Source organism: Triturus cristatus, chromosome 1_2 (genome assembly GCF_964204655.1).
Source record: "Triturus cristatus chromosome 1_2, aTriCri1.1, whole genome shotgun sequence".
In the NCBI taxonomy this organism is placed as follows: domain Eukaryota; kingdom Metazoa; phylum Chordata; class Amphibia; order Caudata; family Salamandridae; genus Triturus; species Triturus cristatus.
The window spans coordinates 977,441,047-977,459,813 of record NC_140580.1 but is presented as its reverse complement, the minus strand read 5'-3'; the positions used below and the strand labels follow the sequence as shown (position 1 = coordinate 977,459,813).

At 48.1% G+C, this 18,767-nt stretch overlaps 1 protein-coding gene across 3 annotated transcripts in view; it reads right to left on the bottom strand.

The window, feature by feature from the left end:
• LOC146868496 (ectonucleoside triphosphate diphosphohydrolase 8-like) overlaps nt 1-18,767 on the bottom strand; it is a 539,122-nt gene that overhangs the window by 237,655 nt on the left and 282,700 nt on the right. For all 3 annotated transcript variants that reach the window (XM_085610637.1, XM_085610629.1, XM_085610646.1), the window contains 2 exons: nt 12,296-12,434; nt 6,745-6,862 (listed from right to left, as the gene is read on the bottom strand). In XM_085610637.1, coding sequence (XP_085466763.1) covers nt 6,745-6,862; nt 12,296-12,421 — 244 coding nt within the window. In that variant the 5' untranslated portion in view covers nt 12,422-12,434. The remainder of the gene's footprint in view (nt 1-6,744; nt 6,863-12,295; nt 12,435-18,767) is intronic.

The window sequence follows — 18,767 nt, the reverse complement described above, 5'->3', positions numbered from 1 at the left end:
GTCGATCAGTTCATCCGCTCGGGGGATGGGATGAGCGTCGGTTCGGGTGACAGCATTCAAGCCCCGATAGTCGACGCAGAATCGGAGCTCAGGAGTGGTGCCGGGGGCAGCAGCTTTGGGGACCAGCACGACCGGGCTGGCCCAGGGGCTGTCCGAGGGCTCGATGACCCCGAGCGTGAGCATCTTTGATACCTCCTCTTGGATGCAGGCCCGTACCCGATCTGGTACGCCCGGTGTCTGATAGGGGGACTGTCCCCAGTGTCCACATCGTGCAAGCACCAGGGGGTGACCCCTGGGGTGAGGGAAAACAAGGTAGCAAACTGCAGCAGGAGGTCCCGGCAGCCTTGGCGCTGTTCCGGGGTGAGGGCATCGGAGAGCCGGACCCCGTCCACGGAACCATCTTTCTCACGAGTCTTCAGGAGATCAGGGAGAGGCTCGGAGTCTTCTTCCGCTCCACTGTCTGTAGCCATCAGGAGGCTGAGCTCCGAGCGCACAAAGTGGGGTTTGAGTCTGTTGGTGTGGAGGACCCGGAGGGGGTTCCGTGGAGATTCCATATCGATGAGATAGGTGACGGGGCTCTTGCGTTCGACCACTTTGAAGGGCCCCGTCCACTTGTCCTGCAAGGCACATGGTTCGGTGGGGGACATCACCCGCACTTGTTGGCCAGGTTCGAATTCGATGGAGGAGGCATTTTGATCGTACCATTTTTTCATGTCCTCCTGACTGGCCTCAAGGTTCGCTTTCGCCATTTCTCTGAATCGCCTGGTCTGATTGCGTAGGGTCAGGAGGTACTTGAAGACGTCTGGAGGGGTCTTTAGGGGGGCCATCTCCCAACCTTCTTTGACTAGGCTGAGGGGCCCTCGCACAGGGTGCCCGTACAAGAGTTCGAAAGGGCTAAAGCCGAGGGACTTCTGGGGAACTTCTCTATAGGCGAAGAGGAGGCACGGAAGTAGTACATCCCACTGGCGACGGAGGGGCTCTTCCAATCCCCCAATCATTCCCTTGAGCGTGCGGTTGAACCGCTCGACTAGTCCGTTTCCTTGAGGGTGATAGGGGGTCGTGAACCGGTAGGTGACCCCGCACTGTTGCCAGAGGGACTTCATATACTTCGAAATAAAGTTTGTGCCTCTGTCGCTGACGACTTCTCGGGGGAAGCCCACCCGGAAGAAGATCCCCATTAAGGCCCGGCCGACCACCGGGGCTGTTACAGTTCGCAGGGGCACAGCCTCGGGGTAGCGGGTGGCGTGGTCCACCAGTACCAGGATGAACCGATGTCCTTGTGCTGTACGGGGGTCCAGGGGCCCCACAATGTCTATTCCCACCCTCTCGAACGGGGTGGTGACAACTGGGAAGGGTTGCAGAGGTGCTTTGAGTTTGCGGCCGCTCTTCCCGCTGGCCTGGCACGTGGGGCAGGACCGGCAGTGGTTGAGGACGTCGTTTCTCATCTTCGGCCAGAAAAAGTGGGTCACCAGGCGACTGTAGGTTTTGTCCTGGCCCAGGTGTCCAGCCAGAGGGACATCGTGGGCCAAATTTAACAGGAAGTCTCTAAAACGGAGGGGCACCACCAGCACTCGACTGGCCCCTAACTCCGCGATTCTCTGTTCACTGTACAATAGGTCGTTGTCCCAATAGATCCAATGGGCTCCGGTGGTGTCCCCTGCGCTCTGGGCGAGGGCTAGCTGGCGGAGTCCCTCGAGGGAGGGACAGGTCTTCTGTTCTTGACGGAACTGTTCCTGGGTGGGTCCCCCTTCTTGACGCCACTGAGCCAGGTTGGGAAGGTCCTGGGGCTGAGCGAGCTCTTCGGGGGTTTGCTCTGGGGGGTCGGTATGGTCGGTGTCCCCTACTGGAGCGATCGGGGGAGGAGGTGCTGGCCATTCTGGTTCTTCTGGTCGGGGGATGGCACGGGCGGCCATGGACCGGGTGGTTACGCACGCCCAGTCCGGGAGGCCCAACATCCCCAGGTGCTCTTTTCTTTCTACGGCGGCCCACGGGGAACTCTCAAGATCATTCCCCAGGAGACAGTCCACGGGGGCATCATCTTGGACCGTCACCTTCAACATGCCGGAGACTCCTCCCCATTCGAAGGGGACGCAGGCCATCCGACATAGACTCTCCGAATTGTCGGCTGAACGGACGGGGCAGAGAATGTTCGGCACGATCTGCTCTGGTTTTACCAGGTGACAGCGGACGGCCGTCACACTGGCCCCCGTGTCACGTAGTGCTTCGGCCCGGCGTCCATTAATGTTCACCCACTGACTATATTTTCTGGTGTTGGCGGGTAGGGGAGCCCGCGGGACCATGTCTCTTCCCCCAAGGCACGCTAGAACCATGGCGGCCGGTTCCCACTCTTGTTGTTCCTGCTCGTATTCTTCCTGTTCTTCGGAGATTTGTTCTCCCCCCAGGGCGGCGGCAGCTACCTGGCGGGGTCTCGGAGTTTGGTTCTGTGGACAGTTCGGGTCATTGGCGTAGTGGCCGACTCGCTGGCATCGGTGACACGTGACATTGGCTCGGAACCCCGGCCGCATCGGGGGGTTGCCCCGGCTGGCCGGGGGCGGGGTGCTGGCAGCGGGAGCGGCCGGGACGGTGTCTCTTCCTCGTCCCTGGCCTCCTCCTCCTCCTCGGGGACGGTGCTGACCTTGGTTGTTCCGGTTCTGTTCGTGCGGCCCTCTCCGGCCCACTCGGGTGCTTTCCCACCGGTCAGCTTCGGTGGCGAGTTGCCGTGGGTCAGTCAATTTACTGTCGAGGAGGTGCTGCCTGAGCTCGACGAAGCAGTTGTTAGAGAGGTGCTCCCACACCATGAGATTAAAAAGTTGCTCGTAGGTCGTTACGTGGCTTCCCTTGATCCAACCCTCGAAGGCTCGGCTGAAATAGTTGACATATTCCACCCAAGTTGTACCCGGGATCCGGGTGCAGTCTCGGAACCTCTGGCGGTACATTTCGGGTGTGAGCCCATATCGGGTGAGGAGGGCAGCCTTCATGTGGTCATAGGATGACATCAGATGGTCTGGGAGCTGTAACAGGGCATCGCGGCCTTCATTGACGAACTTCCCCCATAGACCGGCTCCCCAGTCACTTCGATCGATCCGGTGGGAGGTCATGGCGATCTCGTAGGCCTTGAACCACTGTTGTATGTCGTCCTCTCGGACATACTCTCGAACGACATCCTTGGGGATGTGGACTTTCTTTTCTGTCGCTCCCAGGGTGCGCGGTCGCTCGGGCACCTCCAGTTCTTTGTTCTGCTTCCGTAGGTCTATTTCTGCCAGTTTGCGCTCGTGTTCGTACGCTAATCTCTTTTCTTCGAGCTCTCTCTGCCTCTGTTTTTCTTCCCGTTCTTCTCGGAGCCGCAGATGTTCTAGGTTCAGTTTTTGTTCGGCTAATTTTAGTTCACCGTCCATTTTGAGCCGTGCCATTTCTAGCTCATGTAGTCTGCTTTTTTCTCTCTCTTGGATCTCTTCCTGCGAGAGACCCGTTCTTCGCTCCTCGGGAGCCGTGGTGTTCCTCTCTGATGCTGCAATGTTTTGGTCCGGGGATCTCGCGGCCCCGGTTTCTGCCCACGACTCAATGGCGTGCTTGAAATCGTCTTTGGTACTCAGGCCGGTGGTAGCAATGCCTAGTTCAATGCAGAATTGTTTCAATTCACGATGGCTGTACTCTTCCAATTTCTCCATCTGGAATTTCTCGGTGGATCCGCTCTCTTTGGTTGACATTGTGGTTTCGTCGTGGGGTGAGCTACTCTCTGTACGATTACGCGTTGATTCGGATCGCGCCGCTGGCCACCAATGTTAGACGGACCGGAAGGGTCGGCCGAGGACAAGGGGAGAGGTCTCCGGGGAGAGCCGTCTCCAGCGATCGTACAGACGAGTAACTTCCCCCCCACAGATGTACACCACACAAAGATAAGGTTTAACGTTCTTTATAAGCAATCTTTAGGTACGATAGAATGGTACAAGGAGGTCAGGACTCAGGGGTCCCCTCGATTCTAGTCTCTTGGTTGGGAAAGGGGGTAGCGGGACAGTCTTGTTACCAATCTGGTAGATGCGATGATATGATGGATAGCTCACAATCCTCGAGCTCGGTGTTCTAGCTGGACGGGCTGCGGCAGCGCCAGCAGGTCCCGGTGAAGGTGGTCGTTACACGGTCCGCGGCAGCACCAGCAGGTCCCGATGAAGGTGGTGGTTACAACGGTCCGCGGCAGCGCCAGCAGGTCCCAACGAAGGTGGTAGTTACAACGGTCCGCGGCAGCGCCAGCAGGTCCCAATGAAGGTGGTAGTTACAACGGTCCGCGGCAGCGCCAGCAGGTCCCGATGACGATGGAGGATGCAGAAGGCCGCGGCAGCGCCAGCAGGCAGGATGATAGTTCACAAGGCAGGGCTACGGCAGCGCCGGTAGTCCGTCAAGGATGAGTTCTTCTCGGTGTCTCTCGACTCCAGGATACAACTCTCTTCCTGCTCTGGAGCTGCCCCAGTTATAGGTCTTGCGCCCTTTGATGTCCGGACCCTCACACTTGGAGGTCGGGAGGTCCGGGATGAGGGAGTCCAGACACCCAGCAGGGGGGTGGAGCCAGCGCCCGGGGGAGCTGGGGGGCGATCGGCACCTGGCGGGGGAGAGCCATCGATACTTCTTTCTCCCATCGACCTGCCAAGTGGTCCGTTCACCTCCTGGGTGGATGGTGGTGCCGGGATGTCGGGGCCTGGCCAGGCCCAGGGTTAGGGTCGAGCTGAGGCCACGCGGCCTCGTGGTGCAGTGTCCAAGATGGCGGCCGGGCGAGGGAGCCGGTAGTGGTTCGGCCCCATGATACAGAGATGTCCGGCGGCAGGAGTCCCGTCTGGAGACGGGGTGCGGGTTGTTTCTGTGGGTAACACCTGGAGGGCTGGGGCTCGGGCCCTGTCATGCGGGGAGGGAGCAAACCCTTCATGTGGCCTGTCCAACACACCTCCTCCTGCCACAAACTGTAAAACGTGTCCAAACAAGGTGCTTCAAATGTGTACAGGATGGGTATACTGCAGCTAGACTTGTGCTGCAGTTCCCCAGACGTAGTTCGGCTTCTACAGCTTCGAAAGCCTTACACTTGCTCCCAGTACATAAACATATCCTTAATATGATTCTTGTACTGGTTTTCAGAGCTTTCAAAGCTATTCTTCCAAAATATTTGATGCCCAGATTTTCGCGTTACACAACCCTCAGACCCTCCCATATGAACCTTCTTAAGCCCCCTCCATTTAGACTCAAAACAGGAGGTGGCAAATCTTTTTCAATAATGGGTGCTAAAGGTGTGTAACAAAGACCCCCGCAGCTCCCTCAGTGCTGCGGGGGTGCCCTGAGCTTCAGGGGGCCCCTCAGCACAGTACCCTGGCCTGAGAGCTCCTGAGTGAGTACGGAGGGGGGGGGCCTCCATGCACTTTGCAAGGGGCCCCCCTCAAGTTTTGTTACACCATTGGTGAGCTAATGCATGCAATCAACTACCCAGTCCTCTTCGATTCATAGATTCTGAAGCTTTCTTCAAAAAGCAATTAAAGACTTGACTTTTCTTGGCCCCCGATACACTCTGCCACTCCCTCATCTAGTTATCTGTTCTGGGTTATCAGTTCACAACCTGCAGCACCAGGATGCTCTCAGTGAGTGACAGTGTGCTTTATAGATGTTTAATTCAGTCATTCATGAGTTAGTCACTTCATGATAGTTTATCCTGGTGCAATTGGTGCCAATGATTGACTCAGCAAAAACATGTGAATTAGTGGCCCTTTTTTCATATACATTGTACACCTGGTGATTGGTTGTCAATCATATCACATGGAGTGAGTGTTCTCTTATGACATTAAGAGACACACTTCATTTACGTGGAAACTAACAACTGGAGGATAGACCGGGGCCCTAGTCAGGTGGAAGGACAATTGGGTCCCAGGATAAGTTCAGCAAGGCTATCGTTTGCATACTGATTGACAATTAGGGCTGTCGGCCTTCTGGAGTAACTCTCACTTACTCTTTTGTGTAACAGCGTCCCAATGTTTGTTTTCCTTATACTAACGATATAAGGTATCATTATTCACTTACAAGGCAGATATGTTAGCTTTATATTACTTTAGGACCTTGGGGCCTCATTTACTACATTTTGCCGTAGGGCAGTGCTGCACGTCATTTTGCTGCGCTGTCCTGCGTCAAAAGAAAAGGGCAGGAATGCGCCGTATCTTTAAGCTTCGGCGCGTTCATGTCCTCTTTCACAACGTTGATGTACAAATGTCTGCCATGTGCCAACGCAGGCACCCTTGCACCATGGTGCACGGGTGTCTGCCTTGAAGCCAGGTTGTTTTTGTGAGGGAGGGAACAACTTGACAACCCTTACGCCAACCCCACTGGAGGCACAGGGTTTTGACACATTCCTAGATTTACGCTTTGTTGTAAATCTGGTAATGTGTAGAATACCATGGGCTTTGAGTGAGAACATGAACCGCAATGCCCATGGCACCCCTCCCAGGGGCAGTGTGAGCCAACACAGCGACTTGCGCTGCATTGCTTTACATCATATCTATGAGGCCATGAAAAGCCACGCAGGGTGGCTTTCTGTGGCTTTGTAGATATGGATAAGCCCAGTACACCACTGGAACATCACAAAAAGTGATGTGGCGGCGGCGCACTGGGCTTGTAAATAAGCTCTTTGGAGTTTTAGATAGTTTTCATGAAGCTATACATGGAAATTGACACAAAATGTTAAGTCTGGCTCCTAAAAGGCCTTCTCATTGTACTAACCTCCAACCTTACACATGTGAACTTGGCTGACCACGCCCGTGTCATTTTCCTTGTCTGTAGGCCACCGATATATGAACAATTCTGTGAATGAAGAGCCAGCCTCAAACACCATCCCATACTAGAAGACAAAACAAAGACAGGCTGAAATAGGCAGATACACCTGATTTAAAACACACCACCATCATAGCATCTGGTTTTACAAAGTTCAACTGAGTGATCCTGGTTCATTCTCTCGATTTGCAAATACAAGGGTCAAATAGCCTTTGTTGGACACTGATTGTGATTTCTAGAGCTCCATCTCTTACTCTATGGGGTTATGTTAATATTTTTCTCTGTGCTAGTATTGAGAATGCACAAGTCTTTCCAAGCATCGCAGTCTTCTCTTGCTATAGGCCTCTGTTGACCATTCTTAATACCCTATATGCATCATTGCAAAAGTATGGCACTGTAATGTGTTTCTTGGCACTTGTGTTGCCAATTACTGGTCCCTTACCCCTAACAACTATCTCAGTTCTTCCACAATTCAGTAAACGTAAAATACAGTACTTGCACAATTTCCTCTGTGCATGTTTTGCAATCCCAAACTATGGTACCTTCAATCCATTACAGCACCAGTTCCTTCACATACATACAGTTAATGTGTTACATGATGGGTGCATTGAGTGAGGCTGCAGGTGAACAGAGATCCCAAGACCTGCCTCATCCATCCTGAGCTTACCAGGGACCATTCACATGCCAGGGCTGCAGCAAATGTCTTTTAAGTGTGCCAACTAAATGGGTACTAAACATCAATGAAGACAACCTTGTTGGGCACATGGCTCTAGAAAAACTGCTAGACAGTTCAGTGGACTCCACACCACTGAAGAACATCAAGATAGTGCCTAGAATGGAGCCTTCATTTGCCATTCCAATATGCACTATCTGGCTGATGTATGCTCACAATTGTTTTGAAAACACCTCAAAAAGGGCAAGTGTCCTAGTTCCGAGCAGGAAAGGTCCCACCTGCCTCCCTTCCTGACTGCCAATTCATACTGCTAGTTCACTTTTCAGGTGTGACTATGGTGCTTTTGGTGCCGGGCTGCACTCAGTTCTTATTCAACCAGTTCGCTTTGGTGGCTAGATTGAGCATTGTAGATTGTCAAATAATTAACTGCAGCTGCTGTATCTCAAGTGTTGGGTGGTCTTCTGCGAGGGGTGTAGTGTGTGCTCACATTTGAAGTTGTGCCTTCTGTGTTCATTTACTGCATTACAGGGCTTACCATGGTCGACAAATCTTTCATGGTTATGATAAGTTCTCAGGAAATCTATATGCGGTCTTGATGAGTTGAATGTTGAGGTGAGAAAAGTAACTTTATAAATGAGAACTAAAATAAATGTAAAAAGGTTTTCTTTTTAACTGTGAACTGAGAATTTTCAACTCTGAGACTGAGGTTTTGTAGCGTCCTCCCCAGCCTGGTAGCATGAAAATGAATTACGCTACAAACGGAGCTCGGTATTACAGATCTTTATTTCTTAGAGTGTAACCGGTAACTGCCATGTAAAGTGTCATGAATTGTATTAACCACACCCAATCACTTACATCATTAGATTACGGAGTCCGTGAGGGACCATTGGGGTCACATGCTCTATAAATTCACAAGAAACTACATCTCCCCCTTTGTTAAATAAGAAGTTCAAACAAACAAAAAACAAAAGTAAAACCATATAAATATCAGAGTTCCTTAATGAGTCGTCGAGGCGCTTGAACCACTCTTCCAGGTCTCGTGGTGTGAGCTGGAGAAGACACAGGAGAAACAACCACAGCAAGCACTGGTGATCTAGACACTGATCTAGACCTGGGGCTCTCCTGGCCCTCTGATGACAAAGTCTCACTCTGGTTGTCTGGAGCCGACAGACTCAGAGGCAGGTGCTTGAAATGTGAGGAATCCCTTGTAATGGACTTTCCAGGGCTGTTGGCAGTCACTGTGTGTCCCTTATTAGTCACAACTTGCAATGGATGAGATGAAATGGAGCATCCGATTTGCATTTTCACTCCGCCTAACAAGGACACAATCCCTTCCTGAAACGTAATGTCCTCGAGCATGCCAATGCTTGTCAGCATAAGTCTTCATTCTGGATTTGTGAGATGAGTCAGTGAGTCAGACTCTCTTGGCATCAATTGTTCTTTCAGTGGTCCACTGGGGCAGCTTGAACCCCTGGCTCATCCGAACATCAGGGTGGCCGGACTTTTACCAGTTGTAGAATGAGGGGTAGATCTGTAGGCACGAATGGTAGAATGAAGAACTGACTTTAGCTCAAGTCCTTCTAGCACAGTGATCTGGACAGCCTTCTTAAGAGTGCGCATGAAACGTTCAACAACATCATTAACCTGTGACCATAAAGGTGTGCTTTTTTGATGGTTGATCTTTTAATGATTAAGAAAGTCTTTGAATTCATGACCATTGAATGGCATGCCATTATCAGATTTTAGAATGGATAGAACACCTCAGATTGCAAATATGCCTTCTAGTTTTTCAATTATTCGATCATGAGTGATTGACGAAATGTCTTCCATTAGAGGAAACTTGGAGTACTCATGTATTATTACCATAAGGTAATGACCATTTGAAGGGGTCCAAAGAAATTTGCTGTGATTTTCTCCCAAACGTGTTTTGGAAGAGCTGACATGTTCATCGGATGCTGCGTTGTTTTGGGCGAGAAAGCAAAAGGCACACAGTTGATGGATGGAATGCAGAACAAATCAAAACATTCACTCCTAGGCAAGAGATCTGGGTTAAATCCATCATTCCTTTGCTCACCATGCCACCCGAGTTTAGACCCATAGGAGATAAACAGTTACAGAAATGACAAACCTGGAGCTCTTTCTCAACTCGCTCATCAAGATGAGGGAACCAAACGCGGTCCCGAAGGGCTCCCTTTGTGGCAACAATTCCACCATGTCCTTCGTGTGACATTTCAATAACTTGCTGTTGTAAACTTTCAGGAGTGACAATTTTTGACCCTTGTAAGATAACCCTTCTTGTGTAACAGACAGTTCTTCAGAACAGTCTAGAATTTCTGATATTTACTGCCGTTATCAAGAAGTCGAGCATTTGATCTCCAGGATTGATGCATAATAATATCTGTGAGGATGAGCATATTCCTGTCTACATTTGTAGCAGCACTTATTTGCTCCAGGGACACAGCTGCAGAAGTGCTGGATCTCACAATGAAATCGACATAGGCCTCAGCCACTTTAGAAGGGGTACCCATCACTGTGTGGACATTCGAGAAAAGTAGTCAGCAGGGTTTTGACCTTTTCCGGGCCGGTGCACCATGGTGTAGTCATACTCTTGCAGTCGCAGGCCCCACATCTCAATGCAAGGGGGCATCTTAACCTTCGGATTGCCAAAAATAGTGAGCAGTGCTTGGTGATTAGTAACAGGCGTAAAATGTTTCCCATACAGAAACACATGAAAATGTTCACAAGCCCACACAACAGCTAGGCTTTCTTTCTCAGGTTGCTAGTCAGCTCGTTCAGTCTGAGACAAACTTCAGCCAGCATCAGCTACTATACACCTTTGGGCATTTGCAGGGCCACGATATTGAGCAAGAATTGCTCCCGAACCCACTGGGCTGGCATCCACAATGATCTCTGTATGCAATTTCGGACCAAATTAAGTCATTGTAGGCGCATTTTTAATTGCGTGGTTAATTGTTTTGAAACTTTGATCACACTCCCCTGACTACTGAAATGAAACATTCTTTTTTATTTACTCTCTAAATGGGGCACTCATAGTGGCAAAATCAAGGATGTAGCTGGAACAGTAGCAGGCTATACCAAGAAAAGAACACAGCATTATTACATTTTGTACTGGGGAAGTAGATGACAAAGCCTCAACATTGGCTGGATCGGTAGTCATTCCCCCTTCTCAGAAAATGTGCCCAACAAACTTTAGTTTTGTTTTGTGAAACTCACACTTTTCAGCATCCAATGTGACACTGGCATCAGCAAGTATACGGTACACTTGGGTAAGGGCTCTATTATTTTCCTTTTGTGTGGCGATAAAACCAGTATATCATCACTGTAATTGAAAGCATGCGTAACAGGCTGTATAATGTGACAAATTACATTTTGGAAGAGTTCGGCAGCCGAAGACACTCCGAAACTCAATCTTTTGTATCTGAACAAACCAATAGAACTTGAAAAGGTAGCCATGCATCTGCAGTTTTCTTCCAATTCGAGCTGAAGATCAAGGCGCGAAAAGACTTTAGCACCATTCAACTGGGCAATCATATCGGCAATGTGCGACCTGGATGTCATTCTCTTTCAATTATCTTGTTTGCCTGACGTATGTCAACATAATTTCGCAAAGACGCCCCACTATCCTTTTTAGGTACCACCACTATCAGCGACACCCATGGGTTGGACTAGTAGAGCGTTTAATGATATCATGTTTTAGTAAAGACTCAATTTCTTTTTCAACAGTCTCTTGTAGATGAAAGACAATCCAACGATGTTGTTGAGAAACAAGACAATTATCCTCATTAATATGGAGCTTCATTGTCTTAAGTTTTCCCAGTCCATAAAACAAGGACAGAAACTGATTCACTATGTCATGATTAACACTGATATTGTAATTCACAGAAATTAGTCCCATGTCAGCAGTAATGCTGAAACTGAGTAGACAGGCACTTGACAAAGTTCCATGAAGGACATGAATTGGGGCTTGTACCTTTGTCTTTTTATGTTTCATAGTCACCATGAATGAACCTTGACTTTGTAATGGTGTCGAGACTGACCACGTGTATACTTTGGTTTTCGATGGTGTAAGATTGGGCACAGGAGACAGTTCATTGTAGTTTTCGACTGGCATGATGTTTATTGATGCACCACTGTTTATGACAAACGACATATGGCAACCATAAACCTTCAATTTTATTTTGGAACAATGTCAAAATGAATTTCGTGATTTCACTTGTCAAACCTTTTTTGACCTGTATTCTTCCTTACAGGAAGTCAAACCTACATGCACACATCTTATATTTGTCAGCATTGACATCGCACACCCATCATGTTCACTGTTGCTCAACAGTGACGTTGAAGAACCTCTGGATGAGGAATTAGACAACAATTGACCTCTTCAGCTTCTAGTTGCCTCAACTGATATCGTTGTTTACTTCGATGGGCTTGACTGGAACTCTTCTTGAACTTTCTGGCAGCCAGTTTGTCCTCACAATGTGACGCACTGACAGACATTTTGCCTTCACAACCTGACGCACTCACTTATTCTGTCGCTTGGCAAATTGTAATAAGATAGTTTTCTTTCCCGCAGCCTTTACAAACCTGTCCAGTGGCGGGAAATTTACCTTCATGTGGAAAGGAAAAACCACACTGATAACACAGTATTATTAGAGAGTATGTTCAAATGTTACATTTTTAGTGTGACGCTAACTTGTATTCAATCTTGGAAGATTATTATAGAGTCTCATCTGCATGGTTGGTTGTACCAAGGATTCTTGTGTTTTTCTGCATTGGGTTATTGTTTGTCTATAGTTCTACTTCACTTACTTTCATTTTCGGTGGCAGGGACACGTTGATGATGCCCACAAGGCTGAGTATTAGGGCGAAGATCATAGAAAAAACAGTGGCCACCACCAGCCATATCAAGGTGTTTTGTTTTGAGTCGATCAACATCCTGATGGAAAACCTGCAAAAGAAGACATCACATCAGCCTTACTCCCTTCAGTATTTTAGAAAGAACTGGACAGCTACATGTGCTGTAGGTAAACATAAAGTGAAAGGATTACAGGAAAGAGACACTCCAGCATCCAAGTAGCCCATAGTGAAATATTTTACAGTCCCTGATGACCCCATTCACCCTGAAGGCCTGTAAGCAGGGGTTATCTGTTGCGGAGTCACCCTGAATATCCACATGGAACATGTGAAAGGGAACCAGGATTCCCTCAGGTGCTTGAAAAAAGCAACACTACCCATAGTACAAACTAGCAGAGGGTCTTAGCTGGTCCACTCAGCAGCAATATCCTGTCATTCCACAGTTCTTCTTAAATGTGTGCTGGATTCTTATGCACAGGAAAGTGCTTAATAAGAGTAAGCAAGTGACAGGGCAAGCCAAGGTGTAGAAGTCGGGGTGCCCTGTCAGAGTGATTTTAATGTCAGCTGGCCTTGTTTCCCACTGAAACCGGGAAGTAGAGCTTACTTTTGTCCCCCGAGTCAATGACATAGTACTGTGCTTCAATCAGGTAGGCAGCGTAGGTATTTCCAGTCAGGTTCTGTGTTTACACTCTGTCTCTATTACCTACAACCTACACAAAAGGTTTCTTCATTAAAATAAAAGGTCCGCCCAACATCAAGGCAGCTTCTGGCAATGTCTGAAATATATTCCCAGGTTTTTGTGGTTATAGGTGTCATTGTTAAATTAACATTAGTTGTTATCAAATGAGAGAGCTAGTAAAATCATATTTTTGGGCATTTGTGATGGTGCCAGTAAGAAGATACAAAGCAATGGGCCCCAATGCAACGATTGGTGAAAACAGGGACAGAGAGTCAACACCTTCCTCCAAATTCTTATGGACACTGTTTCTGTATTTCTGTGTGACAGCCTAATGCAGGGGTGTTGTAGTCTTCTATTACTTCTATTGAACTAATTAGATCAAAACACCAGAAATCAATTGTTTGTAGTGAAAAGTTCAGGACTGGAGGAAGTGACCTGGATTCTGGTGGTCCTCTTATAGGGACACAATAAGCAAATGGGTGACCGGACTCCTGCTGCTGCCTGCACTGTGACAGATATGGGTATGAATAAAGTTTACAGAGCTGCATTGCATGCGCTTTATGTTGGTAGTTTGTCAATTATACATGTGTGCTATAGAAGCACTTAGACCTGTCATCCTTGGGTTGATCTTCCCCCAAACATGTTGTCTTACCCCTCCGGTTTTGCTGAATCTGTTTTTGTTGTGAAAGGAACAGTGGTCCCTAAGCAATACATGTGCATGCAATATTACATCTACAGTTATTGCTTATGGACCACTGTTCCTTTCACTATGTAGTACCCTTGGTCCTTAGCGATTCTTGGGTTACCCTTTTGGGTTTTGAAAACACATCTGTTTTTGTTGGCCTTAGGACTCTGTGTATTTTACCGCTGCTAACCAGTGCTAATTTGCTTGTAAAATTGGCTTACACTGAATTTGTATATTTAATTTACTTGCAAATCCCTAGCAAAGTGGTTCTACATGTACCCAAGGCTTCTAAATAAAATGCTACTGGCAGGCCTGCAGCATGGGTTTTGCCACCCAATTAAGTAACCCTTAAACCTGCCTCATGCTTGCCGTTGCAGGCTGTGTGTGCAGTTTTTAACTGCAATTTTGGCCTGGAAAAATAAACCCTTTTCCAGGTGTAACCCTTTTTTTTTAATACATGTAAGACACCCCTATGATAGGCCCTAAACAGCCCAGAAGAGAGAGTGCAGTGTATTTAAAAAGTTGGTCAATGGTCATTTAAGTTTTAAATGTCCTGGTAGTGAAAAACTCTAAAATATTTTTTTTACTGCTGCAAGGCCTACCTCTCCCATAAGATAACACTGGGCTACCTTATTACATTTAATAAGTGATCACATTTGATAGGGTGCAGGTAAGAAAGTCATGTTTGGTGTCTGAGCAACTGGAATTAAAAATTATCTTTAATATTTAAGTCGAATTTCAAGTCACAATTCTGGAAATGCCACTTCTAGAAATTTAACTTTTTCTCGTCCTAACCATTTGGTGCCTACAGCCTGTTCCTAGGTCACATGACAAGGCAGTTAGCGTTTGTGTATTCCTGCCACACAGCATCATATAAGAGAGGCTGGGTTTTGGCAGGATGGGCCATCTCTGGCAGAATGAGGGGTGAAGCTGTCACCTACCACACTTACATCTCAAAGGGACTTCAGCACACTCACATAGGAGTTCACACTAGTCTAATATGACCCCAGACAATCTGGGGCCAAGGCAGGGAGGAAGGAAATTCCATACAAATCTATAGGGTAAAAACTGTGGATGCTTCTCCCACTTAGAAGTGGGCCCGAGGTATAAATATTGGACCCTCAGACCCGACTCTTCTGTCACTTTTTGGACCCGTGAACTCTACAGAAGAAGACGGCCCAGCTGTGTGAAGCCTGCCCTGCTGCCAAGGTCTGCTTTGCTGCTCAAGGACATTTCTGCTGCTGTGGACTGTCCTGCTGATGCCAGTCTCTGTTTGGAACCAGAACCTGCAGAATGCCTTCAACGGTCAGTTGGCTAATTTCGTGCTCTGAGCTACTGAGACACAACAGGCTCCTCTGCGCTGACGCAACTTGATGCATCTCAAAGCATGACCGTGCATCTCAGCTTCTGTTCGGCGGCTTCGCAAGCACCAACCTAGTGAGATGCAGCTCAATGCTGCCAATTGGCCCACCTCAGCTCAATGCATCTCAACTCAGCATGATGCATCTATACACAAGTCTTAGCAGCTTCATCGGCCTCGACCCCTGCATCGAAGCTCCTGATCAGCAGCTCCACCGGCACTGACACAGTGCGATGCATCTTGACGCAGGACCTCACTGCCCATGCTCACGCCGATGGCTCCTCGGCACTCGTGCAGATCAACCCAAGGACTTCACATCTTGATGTCCAGGACATAAGGTACTATGAACAGCGGACTGAACGGAGTCCTATATGGCCCGCACTCCATCGTAGTGGCCTGACTTTGTGACTTGGACCCGGTCTACCCCAACCAGATGATCATAATTGGCGATTCTTGCTTCTAAGTGCTGATTTTCTTCAAAACGTTTAAAATTTCATGTCTCCTACTCTACTAATTGGATTTTTTGTGGTTTTGGTCTTAAATTATTTATTATTAAAGTTGAATCTATTTCCTAGATTGGAGTGGGATGTTTCTTGTATTGTGTTTTCACTTTATCACTGTAGGAAGAGCTGCATAAATACTTTACACATTGGCTCTAAGTTAACCCTGTCTGCTTTGTGGCAAGCTACGATAGGCTTAAGCACAGGTTAATTTGGGGTCTACTTGTGTTTCACCCTGACAAGAAACGTTTCACCCCCCTCAACCAGTAAGTAACCCAATTTCTCACAGAAGCAGAATACCGGGTAAAGAAATAAGCCTATGGATCTTTGAGCTCTCACCAAATACAAAACAAATACTAACCTGCCTTTTCTGATAAAGATTCCAGAACATGCAACCACTGCACAATGTCGACAGCTAATGTGCCGAGGAAATTCACTTTGTGATGCTGACATTTTGCATTTAAATGAAATAATTTGATAATGTGAGAGCTGCTATTATGTAGTTATTTAAGGCTATTATAAAAGGACAACCTCTGTGACTAAATTTCTTTTATAGAAAAGGGACTCAGGGGTTTGAAACAGGGTAAGGCTAGAATTAACAGGAATGGTTGCTGTAACATCTAGTGTTAGAGTAGCGTTAGGGCTCTTGTTTGGGTTTGCTTTAGGGTTAGGATTAGGGGCAGTAAGTGGAATGAAAAGCCTTTGTATTTCTCGACTCTGGGATTCTTGTCAACCACTTAGATCACTCACTGAGCGTCTCTCCCCTGTAGAAATATAGAGCAACTACCATGATTACAGTGTGACACTGTCATCAAACTGTCATCAAATTTGGCTTTCCACAGCCGGGAGCCCCCCCCCCCCTACAGCTGAAAACAAAATGGAGACAGCAACTATATATTTTTGTGAATAACTGATCCACAGTCTAAGTCCCTGAGTCAGTTGCACACTGTTTCAATGTCCTCCAGTGCACCAATGGCTCTTAATGCCGTAGGAACCTTTCACCCATATTGGGGAGGTTAAATGTCAGAATATTGTATACCAAAATATCATTTGATGTAAATATTGGCCCAGATTTATAAAGCCCTTGCATTGCCCTTGCATCAGGTAAGGCGCCGCAAGGCAACGCAAGGGCTTCAGTGAGATTTACTAAGTCACGTAAAACCACCTTACGTTGCTCTGAATGGCTTAGTAAATCTGGAGTAATGCAAAGCAGCACAAGTCACTGCCTTGCATTGCTCTGCACTGGGAAGGCATTCCATCAGTAGAGTGTGGGTGTTTCCACGCATCGACACATGGTGTTTGGTGCATTCCAGATTTACTAAAACTAGTAAGCCTGGGAATGCGTCGAAATGGTATGCCTTCCCAGGTGAAGTGTAACGAGGAGAAATGTATTTATTTCCCATTGTTATTTCCTTTTTCTATGCGTGCGGTGTTTTGCAGCACACATAGAAATAGGGAAATGCCTCTGAGGATTGTTTTTGTGCAGGAAGGGGCACCATGGCTCAAGTGTGTTAGTGCTTGGCAGCCACAAGTGTGCCAACGCGGAGGGAGAGTAGGAATGGGACATATATTAGTAATTATGGCACATTGCTGCTCCCTCCAGTTGTCTTGCTGCGTTGCGTCAAATGTTAGTAAATCTGCCCCATAGTGTCTTTAATACTGTTGACAAAAATATTGTCTCAGTGGGTGTACATTTTCTAATTACTCCCTTAGGGCAATTATTTTAGAGGTGATTTTTAGGACACAATATTTATGCTAGGAGATACTCTGACGTCAATATTTTGGGGCAGTTTTTCCTAGAATCGTAGCACAGGCATGTTTGAGATAGTCTTTGTGAGACAGTCCACGCGTAGCGTCCTGGAAGGGCAGTTCTGGTTCTTCAGGGACACACTCAGACCTGTGAAGCTCCCAGTTCTGTGAGATCCTGGAACTAGTTATTCACAGAGGTTCCTGCCTCCCTTCTAGTCCTCCAGGGCTGAAGCCTCAGTGTCAAGCTGAACAAAGCTCCTGACCAGGCAGTGGTGTTCATATTATTCTGCTCTTGTGGGGGGGGGAAGAGTATAGATATTGGGGGTCCTTAGTATCCATGTCCTAGGGTTGAGCTAAATCAGGCTCCTGATGATTTAAGTCTTTGGATTCTGTAGAGATCCTCCCACAACATTTCCTCCTGAGGCGGAAGCCGGGAGTCTGTGTGTGCTTTTTTAAAATCACTGTGTGTCACCATTACTGTGTTTTTAATTGTTGCACCTACCTTAATCCCTGGCACCATTCAGGACCTCACTCTTGATTCGACCGCGCAGCGGAGCTAACGCTGCTGCGGTATCGCAGATATTAAAAAGATCTTGCCGCCATTGACGGCCGGCGACGAGGCCACGCCCACTTGGAGGCCGCGCCCCCCGCCCACTGGTATATAACGCTGAAGGAGAGCACTTCGTACCTTGACCTACATTTCCTCCTGAGGCGGAAGCCGGGAGTCTGTGTGTGCTTTTTTAAAATCACTGTGTGTCACCATTACTGTGTTTTTAATTGTTGCACCTACCTTAATCCCTGGCACCATTCAGGACCTCACTCTTGATTCGACCGCGCAGCGGAGCTAACGCTGCTGCGGTATCGCAGATATTGAAAAGATCTTGCCGCCATTGACGGCCGGCGACGAGGCCACTCCCACTTGGAGGCCGCGCCCCCCGCCCGCTGGTATATAACGCTGAAGGAGAGCGCTTCGTACCTTGACCTACATTTCCTCCTGAGGCGGAAGCCAGGAGTCTGTGTGTGCTTTTTTAAAATCACTGTGTGTCACCATTACTGTGTTTTTAATTGTTGCACCTACCTTAATCCCTGGCACCATTCAGGACCTCACTCTTGATTCGACTGCGCAGCGGAGCTAACGCTGCTGCGGTATCGCAGATATTGGAAAGATCTTGCCACCATTGACGGCCGGCGACGAGGCCACGCCCACTTGGAGGCCGCGCCCCCCGCCCACTGGTATATAACGCTGAAGGAGAGCGCTTCGTACCTTGACCTACATTTCTTCCTGAGGCGGAAGCCGGGAGTCTGTGTGTGCTTTTTTAAAATCACTGTGTGTCACCATTACTGTGTTTTTAATTGTTGCACCTACCTTAATCCCTGGCACCATTCAGGACCTCACTCTTGATTCGACCGCGCAGCGGAGCTAACGCTGCTGCGGTATCGCAGATATTGGAAAG